The sequence below is a fragment of the Pieris napi genome, chromosome 6 (genome assembly GCF_905475465.1).
Source record: "Pieris napi chromosome 6, ilPieNapi1.2, whole genome shotgun sequence".
Lineage (NCBI taxonomy): Eukaryota > Metazoa > Arthropoda > Insecta > Lepidoptera > Pieridae > Pieris > Pieris napi.
The window spans coordinates 3,845,761-3,858,658 of record NC_062239.1 but is presented as its reverse complement, the minus strand read 5'-3'; the positions used below and the strand labels follow the sequence as shown (position 1 = coordinate 3,858,658).

The 12,898-nt window shown below is 31.1% G+C and overlaps 1 protein-coding gene across 3 annotated transcripts; it reads right to left on the bottom strand.

The window, feature by feature from the left end:
* Positions 1–50: 50 nt before the first annotated feature.
* LOC125050079 (alpha-tocopherol transfer protein-like) lies at positions 51–12,281 on the bottom strand. Of its 3 annotated transcripts, XM_047649665.1 has the most exons (8): positions 12,177–12,281; positions 11,806–11,885; positions 11,667–11,739; positions 8,079–8,238; positions 4,428–4,674; positions 3,521–3,631; positions 1,246–1,379; positions 51–221 (listed from the first exon to the last, which is right to left on the bottom strand). In XM_047649665.1, the coding sequence occupies exons 3-8, from the start codon at positions 11,737–11,739 to the stop codon at positions 116–118; spliced, it is 831 nt and encodes a 276-aa protein (XP_047505621.1). In that variant the 5' UTR covers positions 11,806–11,885; positions 12,177–12,281; the 3' UTR covers positions 51–115. The 3 variants fall into 3 exon arrangements, with proteins under 3 accessions (XP_047505621.1, XP_047505624.1, XP_047505622.1); XM_047649668.1 differs by lacking the exon at positions 11,806–11,885 and having other exon boundaries at positions 12,177–12,211; XM_047649666.1 differs by lacking the exon at positions 12,177–12,281 and having other exon boundaries at positions 11,806–11,925.
* Positions 12,282–12,898: the final 617 nt, after the last annotated feature.

Sequence of the window (12,898 nt, the reverse complement as noted above, 5' to 3'; positions counted from 1 at the left end):
ATAAAGAAATAACGATGTTCGAAGTCAATTTGAACATGAATAATACAAGGTTTGAGTAGTAAAAGTGGTATAATTAAGGTATTTTGTAATACAAATTACAATAATTCTAAACAAATTAATCTATGGAAAGTGTCCTAAATGAGCCATTCATCGCGTTGCAGTCGCTCTTCGGTCGCATTTTGAGGTCAGCTTTCCATAAATTGTCATCCAGGAACATTTTTCTAAAAATACAATGTTTAGAGAATTTAATTTATAACGCAAATATATGAATTAAACGCTAAGTCTCGGTACTTTCTCTAAGTAACGGCATTTGCAAATGTGACGTAAAAATCTTTGATCTTGTGTCTATGGCATAATTCATGCATCAGTTATCTAACCATAAATTTGATAACATTGTGCCTGCCCCTAGTATTAATGTATGAAATTCCCGCTCTACTATTTAGTTATTCCCAAAAAAAACATTATTAATATTTCATAGAGAGGTAGGGAAGGGGATGACGGGTCTGGGCGTTACTGCATACGATTTTTTGCATTTTCTGAGAAAATTTACTATAGTAATATATATATTTCTTTTTCCATAGAAAAGTAGAGATTTCAACGAACTGAAAGCACACCAACTTTTTGAAAAAGCTGATATTTTGACGGGTGAATTTTCGATTGAAAGTAAGGGTGCTTTTTCGATATTAATTCAAAATAAGGTGAAAAAATTATTATTTCAAATCAAATAAATTACAGCGTATTAAAGACATAAAAATGTAAGTTTTCACCAGGTTTCGTGGGAAAAAATAAATTTTGTAAAAGATAAAAATTAAAAACCTAAAACTTGGTTTTTTGAATTTTTCACATAATTTTTGAGGTTATGTGAAAAATGTGTAAATACAAAAGTTTTAGGTCTTTTTATTACCTACAACTTTGCCATTTGACTTTTTTCCATAGGACTTTTAGTTTTGCCGGAAATCGAGATAAACCGTTTTTTACCCTTAAAACTAAAAAATAATATATCACATAAAAATCATTAGGATGCAACGAGCGGCCTTATCGCTAAAAAGCGATCTCTTCCAGGCAACCCTAGTAAGGAAAAAATACTAAAACAGAAATATGATTGGAAACATCAGTTAATGGCCGGCAACGCACTAGCGATCTTTCTTGCAATGTGAGTGTCCATGGGCACTATTACTTAATACCAGATGAACCTCCATTTGCCCCCTGCTATATATATTTCAAAATAATATATTATTTACATACCTCTGCTCATTGATTCTTTTAATCCAATCTTGATTCTCAGTTTTCGTACTGGGTGCGTCACCTCCGTACTCGACCGGCAAATATTTCTTATCAATGTGCTTATGTAAAGATTCGTAGTCGTGGAAGAAGTGGATCTGGTAAAATATAATATTAAAACTATTACAATGTTTACAAAATATATGAACTAAAAGTATTTCCGGCGTTAAACTCCCGAAAGAATCCCTAATGCGTATAATGAGTATATTAAACTTTTATTAAGACCGCATTTTATTAATTAAAACTTATAGTCAATGTACCAAAGATAAGAATTGCAATTGACTTAATTTCTATCAACTGGGGAAGCAAATGCCTCAAGGTTGAGATGCTCAGAAAAACGTCAGTCCCCCATATTTAACATCTTTTTTTATTACTTACTTCAAACCAAGACGATAAGTGCCCCGTCTCAGGTAGGTGAAATGGTGTCCTGAGACGTGATTTTTCTATACTATTTACATATATTTGGTCCTACTTGCCTATTAGAAAAAAAATATCTAGATACAGATACGACAATCTGTAGCTAACGCCAGGGATTGGGCGCGATTGGTTATTTTTAAATCATTAATATAAAGGATTATTTACTTTTCAGTTTAATACCTATAAAGTATAATTGTACGAATTCTACATTTGTTTTAATGTAATCTTTCTATAAAGACTGATCAGCCATCAACACCAGATTGTTGTCCATTTTTGGGTTGCCATTTATTTATTTGGGAAACAAAACAGGTACATCTATATACAATAAAAAAAGTTAAAAAAAAAACATAAAAATAAACTTAAAAGAATATTTTATATAGGATTAATTAGATGATGTTAAATCGAATTAAGAATATTGTTAATAATAAAAATATGTTAATATATACACAGTTAAGCGTCTAATTAATTAAATTGGTCTTTAAACATAAAATTAGCACATTGGATGTATCCACAAAAAGTTTCACTGATAAAAAATATGATACAGAACAAAGCAAAACAAAACATAACAGCACAAAATTTATAAGTCCGGAGAACGACAAACATACTGGTTAGTATTATTAGTTATAATAAAGAAGAAAGATACAACGACATTAATAGTTGTTTTTAATTATTTTTAAATGAAGCTGTAGAGGAGTGCGAAAAATGGTCGATGTTAGTGGCCATGTCGATATACATACTATGTTTTCCTTCACTACAAACAAGTGTTTATTGCACAAATAGAAAAATCTTTTAAGGACAAACAAACTAAATATAATAATGAACAGATTATATTCACCTTTTAAGGTCTCTCTAAACACTTACAGGTAGATTAGTTCAAGTTGACCTAACTGATTGCCCAATCAAATGGTCATTTTTAAGGTTTATCATCCGGTTTTTTTCGTTTAAAATTCTAAATATAGCAAATTGTTCAGCTTAAACGAATTGTATTAAAATATTTATATGCGTCGAATAAAACACACCCATTAAAAGTTAAAAATAAAAACAGAGTTTAAAAAACATAAATTACTCAGAACAGATAATTAATAAGGATGGAATGGCATGTAGACATGTTTAAAATCTCGCAAGTTTTATTAAAATAATTGTTTTTTTTAATTGTTTTGATTAAAAATATACAACATAGCAGTAGAGCTGATGTACTACTAGCTTTTGCCTATATAAAATTGAATAGTTAGAGTCAGTGACGTCACCAGTTTTGGTATAAAACTCCACCAACCGCCTTTCCATTATGAAAACCGTGGACAACGCATTGTAATAGACTTTATTGTATTCAAGAGTAGCTCTTATAGCTACGAGTTCTCCTAGCTCAAAGCAAAGGAGAAGTCTGTAAAACTAAAACCAATTTCGTGCTGTTCTTTTAATATAGCCCTGCCTTGCGATTCTGTAACTCACTTTTCGAACTCACACAGCGGTTTTCACAGCGGCGGTCGCGCTCAAATCAGTTGTGAAGCTGTCATTTTATGATTTGGCATTCTGATAAACAATAAACTACAACCTCCCACCTTATTACGTTCGAAAAGTGAGTTACAGAATTGCTAGCCAGATGTCCCAAACTTAGAATTACGTATGTGGAGGAAGTGATGATCCTCTAACCTAAAGAATCCTCCACCACTAACTCGAAGGACACAGTGGTTGTTTGTAAAAAAAAAAAATATGTTTTTTGATTATGGAACATGTCTGTTTTAATAAGATCAAATGTCTTTAAAATGTAATTCCTATCGTGTTATACAATTAATTTAATTACTGAATATAAATATATACTTACAATGTTGCATAGTTCAGCTGGCAGTACAGGCTTCACGAGAGAGTATAATTTGTCGTAGTATGACGGTGCATTTATTCCGTATACTTTATGTACTCGAACCGGCATTCCTTCCTGAAAAACAAACGATTGGTAATAAAATATCTGTTTGTTTTTGTAAATGTTTTTGTAGTTAAACTCCTCCGAAACGGCTTGACAGATTCTCATGAAATTTTGTGTGCATATTGGGTAATGGGTATGTCTGAGAATCGGACAATATGTAAGGGTAGTCCACCCCTAAATATTTATTTTTTATTTTTAGATATTTATTTCTGTTTTTATTTTTTTATGATACAGCATTACAAAATACATACAACCCCTAACTTTCACCCCTCTACGATCAACCCCTATTTTTTATTATAAATGATATACATGGCAAAACGACGTTTGCCTAGCTGCTAAAGTGGTTATTATATAACATTTTCTTTGTTTGTTTATTCCTTTAAAAACAGGATTTAGTCAATAAATAAATTTACCTTACATTTTTAGTGTTACTTACGTTACTTAAAAATACAACAGTTACACTACACAATACAGTACTTTAATTTGTAATCTATTGCAATTAATTGTGTAATTACTATAACAGTATAGATTAGAAATACGTACAAGAGGTATTAAGTCATTAAAAAAGGTTTCTATCCGGGGCTAATTTAACTTGAAGAGATACTTTAAAATGTTTAAATTATACATTAAGATAATCAATATGTACTATTATCTTTTTTAACTCCACAAATTTAATATATTTTATTATTTACAATACATTTTTACGTATGTTTGAGTTTAACGAGTTAAGTTTCGTTACTAAATCTTACCCTACGACTACAAAGACATAATTTTTATGCGTGTATAACAATATAAAACGAAAACTTACCAAAAGGAAGAGAATAAAATCCCTGAAGTACATTATATTCGACTTTGGTACCATCTTTAATGAGAAACACGACATGTCCAGAATTACTATGTGTCCTCTAGGAAAGACATTGTGGAAGTTAATCCAATAATCAGCTTGGACGGTGAGGGTCTTTAAAAGATCATAGAAGGCGAAGTGCTCGAACTCCGGGTCATCATAGTGATGGATGAGGATTTCATCATCACCAGCTTTGTATGCACATACGCGACTGTAATAAAGTAAAAGTCTATAGCCGATCATCGAAATTTTTGGGTGTCCTTCGCCAAGAGGCGGGTAAAATGCTGACAAAAATTCAATTAGTAATAATAAAACCATACACTTATATTTACAGTTGAAACTAATACTACAGTGTTGTTTTTAATTCATTAAAAACATTTCAGAAGTAAAAGTATATACAAAATTATAAAATGAATATAGCTTTAATTACAATTGACTCAATACTATTTATATTACGCAACATAGAGAACGTAATATCTGTCTTGTCGTATAGTAGTAGTAAGACTAAACTTATGTACCTACTTATACATAAGTTTTGTCTTAGATATTAGACTATGTCTTAACTGATATAGATATAGATTATTTGTTTTAATTTCAAATAAATGTTTGAAACTGTTATCAAATACTGGTGTCAATTACATAGATAATTAATCCGTAGTCAAACTCGTCAATTTAATTATATATCTTATATATAAAATTCTCGTGTCACAATGTTAGTTACCATACTCCTCCGAAACGGCTTGACCGATTTTTATCAAACTTTATATGCATATTCAGTAGGTCTGAGAATCGGCTACTATCTATCTTTCAAACCCCTAAGCGATAAGGGGTGTCCACCCCAAAAATTTTATTTTTATTTTTTGGACCAAATTTCTTGTTTTTTTATGATACAGCATACAAAAATACATACAACCCTTAATTTTCTTCATTTGTCAGTTAGGAACTTATAACTTGAAGTCTGAGGTTTATATAGAGAAAAATCACAGAAAAACCTAAAAAGTTTTCATTCCGGAAAACTGAACAGTCTCTGGGGTAGCATAGCAAATTGTTCCATGTTGGTCTGTACTAAATAGGTAGGCTAGGCATTAAGGAAAAACGAAGTTCGCGCAGGCAGCTAGTATACGAGTACATATATAAAATTAAACTAAATTTTCCTTGAAATTTTATCGTCACGCGAATTTTTGTTGTGTTATTATTGTCAGAAGGTTTTTATGAATAAAAAAGTTGTGAACACTTTCCATTGACACTTCCAACGGAAAATTAATAAATAATTATACAATATAAAAATGAATGAAATATTTTTATTGAGACGCGCTGTTTGTTGATGTTAAGGCACGTTCTAAAAAAAAAAAATAAAAAAAAACATATTTATTAAAATCTCTAAAAAAATATTTATGTATCAAAGGACGGTACGAAATCTAATAACCCATTTGCTAAAGATTTATTTGTAAGAATTAAAATGTATTTTTAGCCATTGGTAGTGAATCATTAAATTGTATTGAGTACCCGTTAACTCTTGAAGAACGTAAAAGTGTTTTTCATCACGTTCAACTCGATCACTAACGCAAATAAAAAACCTTTTTTCTAATCATTGTTTAGTTTGAAAATGCCTCAACAAAAGCTGGCTATTTTCAGTTCTTTATTATATATAAAGATGGTGAAAGTATTTGTAGTTATAACTTAAAAAATTGTGTCATCCAACGGGTTATTTTAATAGGTAGCTTCTTTCTATAGAATCAACTAAATTCATTAGCAAAACGGGTATCTAAGGAAATGTACATTCTAAGGTCGATTTCAGTAAATTTAATTTAATTTTCTGACTTGGTCTGTATACCTTAAACCGTGTAAATTAATACGTGTGAATATTATTTAATATTTTTAACAGATACAGAAGTTTTCGTCGTGAAATGTGTTTTAATTCTATGCATAAAAAGCTCGACAAAACTGCTTTAACGTTTCTGATAAGTTGGACACTTTGTGATTGATTTTAATGCTTGTTATAAATATTTATTATGTATTGTCAATCGAATATAAATGGAAAGACGTAATTACTTATATAAAAGTATCATCTATTGTTTTCCTGCTTTAGCTCATGATACCATAATATAATTTAAATAACATACTGCAGCAGATAAAGCGAGCAAAAATTATTTTATAAGAAACTAGCTGACCCGGCAAACGTTTGTTTTGCCATGTATATTATTTCTAGGAAACATTTTAGTTTAGTTCAGTAAAAATAACTATCTACTATAATAAAAAAATAGGGGTTGATCGTAGAATAGTGAAAATTAAGGGTTGTGTGTATTTTTGTGTGTTGTATCATTAAAAAAAAACAAAACAATGACTAAAAATTTTAAAAAAAATTGGGGTGGTGGTTATCACTTAAGGGTTTGAAAGATAGATAGTAGCCGATTCTCAGACTAACTGAATATGCATAGAACATTTCATAAGAATCGGTCGAGCCGTTTCGGAGAAGTATGGGTACGAACATTGTGACAGGAGAATTTTAAATATTAGATAATAATCATACATAAAAATTTTATAGTGAATTATAATTAATAGTCATTAAAACATATTCAGATATTAGATTTATAGCTCTCGGCACGTAGTGTGAGGTTAGTGATAAGGTAAGGCCCAATCCTCTACCTCAGGGCTGGCAATGCGTCCGTCATTTCCAATAGATTTTATGTGCGCAATTAACACTTATAGTGAATGAAAAATTGTGAGGAAACCGGTGTATCTCACACAGGCAACAATGGACAACCTATAAGCACAATTAACACTTGCTCGTGCGATGAAGAAACATAATGACAACGGTATGTCTTAGGCGTCGTCCTAATTGGGAGCGATCGTACGATGGCGCGATGCGTCCACTTTGATCGTGCGATGACCTAACAGGTGTCCTAATAGATCGCGCGATGTCCATCGTGTGATGCCGTCGTTCGATGGCTGGCGCCTCTCGCGCGTCGACGCATCGCGTAGTAACCGATTAGGACACTCAAAAGAGATCTGTTGCTTTGATTACATGATCGCACGATCAAACGCATCGTAAGCATTTCATGTGCTCGCACGATTACTTGCGAGGCAAATAGGACACTCTGATGAAATCTGTATGTTTGAACTCATCGCACGACGAGAACGCATCGTGTCATCGTGCGATCGCTCCCAATTAGGACGACGCCTTAGAATCTAAAAAACTTAAACTTACTAATTTACTATAGGCTACTAAATAAGTAATATATTAAAAATTTAAACTTCCGATTTCAGTCGCATTTTACATCAAATTTAAATTAGGTTACTACTTACTAATTTAAATTTGATGTAAAATGCGTTTAGTTTACCTACCCGTAATTTACTACAAGTTTTCGAGGTCTAGAAAGGACAAATTTCATTGCTGAAACCTAAACTAATTTGTTAAAAATAGTTAAGTTGCATAGGCAAATTCTACGATGTGGAGAAGTTTATCAGTCTTTTTCTTTGCTAAAAGTTAGTTAGGAACTTTCACTACGGAAAGTCAATACCTAAGATATGCCCTACTATACATATACAGATATGTAATAAATATAAATTAACATATTGGTTTAGTAAAATCCTTATCGCACAATCATCACTTACGTAACAGAGAAAATAGTCTTTATGCTGTCAGACTGCGGGTCGCGATTAGTGTATATTTCTGACAATTGACTGCGTGTTGAGCAAAAGCGGTCGATGCATTTCTTTGTTTTTTCCAGACTTCCATAGCAGCTGTGCAAAAACTTCTGTATCAGCATGTCATCTGGAACATTTATTAAGTACTAAAATACTTAGAGGTAGACTAATAAAGAAAAGAAAAAAGCTTTATTATACACAATAAAAGGGATATTTAGGTAAAATAAAGTGCACTAGTTCCACACAAGGATTCCCTGTGTATGTGTGAAGGGCAGCCAGTCTCTTATTTTTGATATGGTAACAGTACTTGACAATTATTTCTTCATAACATATTTTATACTACTATTGTTGCACAGTAAGAATATTTTGTTTCAACATAGGAAAGGTTGAGAAAATGTTTTTTTAAGATTATAAGTAAATGTATGTAAGACTAGTGCAGAGCGTATTATTGAAGTGAAACTTCTTTATCGGGGTTGGAAAAAAATTTAGTGTAACATTTTTTCGTTACGCGTCACATTTTTCGGTTACGCGCCATGTTGCTTTTTGAAGTCAAACTTCTTTATCGGCGTTAGAATGAATTTTTTATCAACGTATGGGAGAAATTTTGTAGCAAATCGTCACGTTTTTCGGTCACGCGCCATCTTTTTCTTGTCCCTACCACGGTTGATCCGAAGAGATTCGAAAATATATAATAACGATAACAATGATAGTAATAATTATATTACAATTAATGAAATTCTGTAATAATCTTAGTAGTAATAAGGTAAAATGAAATAATTGTATTCATGTCTATGATAATAAAAGCCTTTTGTTAAACTTTATTTAACCAATTTCGTTAAGTTGCATATAGTAGATCATTTTTCGAAAAATAAGGTCATAAAGAAGTTTCACTTCTTACGTGTGTACACCTAGTACACGCACACATTTTTATTATTTATAGTTTAGGAGGCAACTAGGCAGGAGGCTCACCTGATGTTAAGTGATACCACTGCCCATGGATGCTCTACTAAATGTAATGTTGGCAATGGCCAAAAGGCTCGCAAGTTGCCTTTTAAGAATCAGTACGCGCTTATCTTGACAAACCCTAAGTCGTATTGTTCTGGTAAACCGCGTATGATTTTCGATCCATCTAAATTTATTTAAAACATCTTATTCTTTGCATATTTGTCAGCGTTTGTCGTTAAAATTAAAATCGAGTATTAGATCAATGCATAATCGTAGACATAGTTCAAGCAACGGCGCTCTATTGCAAAACCAAAGACAATTGTTGGCAAGACTGAATTGCTCTCACACTTATTTAGAAGGATACAAAAACGATAGCTAGAGTCGGTACTATGATGTTATTAGTTATGTATGTGCTTCACCCGTTTCACTTTTTGGCGTTACTACGTTTTGCGTTTTTCCAATGTCAATCCAGACATATTTCTTCTTAATTCAAACAACTCATGGCACCATTTGTCGCACTTATTATATGTCGTACAATAAAAACAGTACGAGAGTCTATGGGTTTTTCTTAATCAATATATTTCGTAGATTTTCTAGAAACGGCAGTCGCTACTTATAACATTTAACACCTTATTCTCCTTTAGTTTTTGTTTTTATATTTCGCAAAGGCTATGAACGTACCTATTTAATAACCTACCCAGAAGTTATAAAACACTGCCGTGTATGTAACTTATGGACTCATTTCTTGAATGTCCATAAGTTTTGACAACAATTGTAAATAACTTAACTGTTCTTATTATTACGACATTACGATAATTAATATGACATTTGCATGGCTATTTTTATATAGCTGATTGTGCGTTTTTTTTTAATAATTCATCAATCTAAATGTACCACTTTAATTAAAAATAAACTATTAATTATTATTAAAAGTATTTATTATTCTTATATAAACTCATGCTTGTAAAACAAAATCGCATCGCAAACGCCTTTTAATCGGCTATAATTCTTACTATAGACTACTTTTAAACCGTATTTAACTGCAATATTTTTTAAATACTATTAACTTAATATATTGGCACCTACGAATCCTTCATAATATTCACGGTTTTCTATTTAATTATTCATTTCAGAAACTTGTGTTTAGCGATTTCATGTATGCATTTTATCGCATCATCAAGGTAATCATTATTATAATTATGTGTGCCGGTGTGCGAAGTCGTAATTTATTTTTTGTTCATACATTGTATTAATATGATTGTAATCTTTTAACTTAGTACTTTATTAATAAGGCTTTTCTATGCTATAGTTTGTAAAGCGTTTGTTAAGAAAGAATGTATCTAAAAATCTTTATTAAATAGTCTAGTTCTTATACAATAAATAAAAATAAGTGAATTGTGTAATTCTATACGGACAAAAAATCGAATCAATCACAATCGAAAATATGCATTAAAATCATTAAATATTGATAGATATAGAGAGAAATAGAGAATAATATAATGTTATAAAACCGAAGAAGGAGGTTATCAATTCGATGCGAACTTTTTAGAACACATAATTTGATTTAAAGGCAGGAAAATATGAATTCAGAATTGAATTTATCCTACGCTGTGTAAATATTCTCAGCCTTGATTAAATTAACTTGATAATTAAATGACCCTGACTTTTTGCTGATTTTCAAGTATTCTGTAGATATACCTAGGATATTAATTGCACATATGTTAATACATTTTTACAGTTCCCATATTAAGATTAAGATTAGGAGTTAACACGTTTTAAAATTTGGTATTTATAATTAAAAATCTCGGTTCGATAAACCTTGCATTTTTTATATTCGCAATTTTTTTTTAGCAAAGACTTCCAAGCAGTGAATCTGAATTCGATTCCCGCCCAACGATCATTTAGAATTTATGTATGTACAAGTGTTTTCCTATGCCTATCCACGTCAATGTTCTTTCAAATTATTAAGTGACTTAGGTGAACGTGCAACTTATGTGAGGTACTACGAACCAGGTAAAACCATCTCGAGGGCCGCATTGAAGTCCTAAAGGACTATATCTTGGCTTTATTGATTTTATTATATCAAGTAGATGATCAGCCTACATAACAACTCGAAAGAGTGTTGCTTCACCTGAAGTCGGTGCAAGACCTCCAAAAAGTGCAATAAATACTAAGCGACAGAAAGTAGCTAGATGCTTGCGTGTTAGTAATAATCTATATCCAATAAATCACCGCGAAATTAAAGTTTGAAAACGGATCTAGATTTGTAATTAGACATCTTCTAACGGACCAACACAATTATAAAATTATTAAATGATAAATGATTTATTTCTGTAAGTAGGTTTTTAGAAACACTTTTAGAGGTCAAACATATTTTTTTTTAAAACTAGATGAGATCGACGTTTCCTATCTGACTACTCTGAGAAGAAACGCCGAAACAAACTCAAAGGTCACAGTCTCTTTTAAAGTCCAGACATAACAAGATTATGTGAAGACCATGTAGATGATGATAACAAAAAATTATCATGAATTGAAATTAATGTGTCCCGTCTTTGTTGTAATTAATTTAAACCCGGTTAAGTGTTTTTAAATTATAAAAAATATACATACCAATATCGCGAGGTAGATAAGCTTCCTTCGCCATCCACTCCTTGATGAATGCCACATCTTTACTCATACTCATCTAAAAAATATGTAATGTCATTCCAAATTTAAAATGAAAGTGATTTCTAATTTCCGATGAACTCACCGTGACAACAATTGGGGCAACCAATCACTTCAATGGGAGGCTGCTGACTGGACAGTGAAACTATTGTACGTGTTTACAGCCTTCGAAACGTAAACAGAAAACACGCTACGCATTAATTATCTTTGTATTAAATAATTTTAAGATACGTAGTAGACAATCCTTTAAAAAATAATTGTTTATCTACATTTATTGAAGCTTTAGTATCTCAACAGTAAGATCGCAGCCATGTTTTTTCGCATATTGGCTCTCAATATACAAGCGGTAAGCAAGACAATTTCGGTTCCGCAGTATGTTAATCGAATTACATGTAAATTTACAGTAAGCGAATAAATCTTAGGAAAAATCATTGAATGTATTTAAATCAGTTTTACCTTTATAAATATTTCTTCGAAGCACTACGCGATCGGCTGTGACAAGCATAGTTATTTAAAAATAAAACATTTTGAAAATACTTGTTTCATTACAAGTGTTCTTTAAAGTAAGTACCTATACTTGTGAGAAGGTCGTATACATTCTGCAATTGAGTTAAAAGTCAATATTTGCTTTATTGTAAAAATAAAATGAGCTAATACTTTGATTGGGTAATTTACACATGCCTAGGATGTTGACGAATAAGTATTTCTCCTATATTGTCATTAAAAATCTAATGAGAAAAACGACCGTTCAGTATTTGCGTTATCAAAATGTTTTTTTTTAATATTTTTTGCTAAACATACCGATTTTTTCATCAAACTATATATGTGTTCGTAACGAACATATTCACAAATTATTAGTGTTTAATGTACAAACGGAATTTAAGGTAATACATATTTGCCTAAAAGTTTGATAGTATATATTATGGTAACTTTAAATTATATGACCTAGTAAGGGCCATTTAAATATATTTGAATTTAATTTACCATATACATAACTCAAATACCATTTATGCTATAATTTTTTAAACGTATCGGTAAAATTATTAATATTGGGAAAAACAGAATTAATAATAAAAGAAAATTTTCCCGCGAAATACTATAATACAATATAAGTAATATGGCATTTTGTAGTCGCGATTGAGTAGAAAGCCATTATAAATTACACATAATTGATTCTA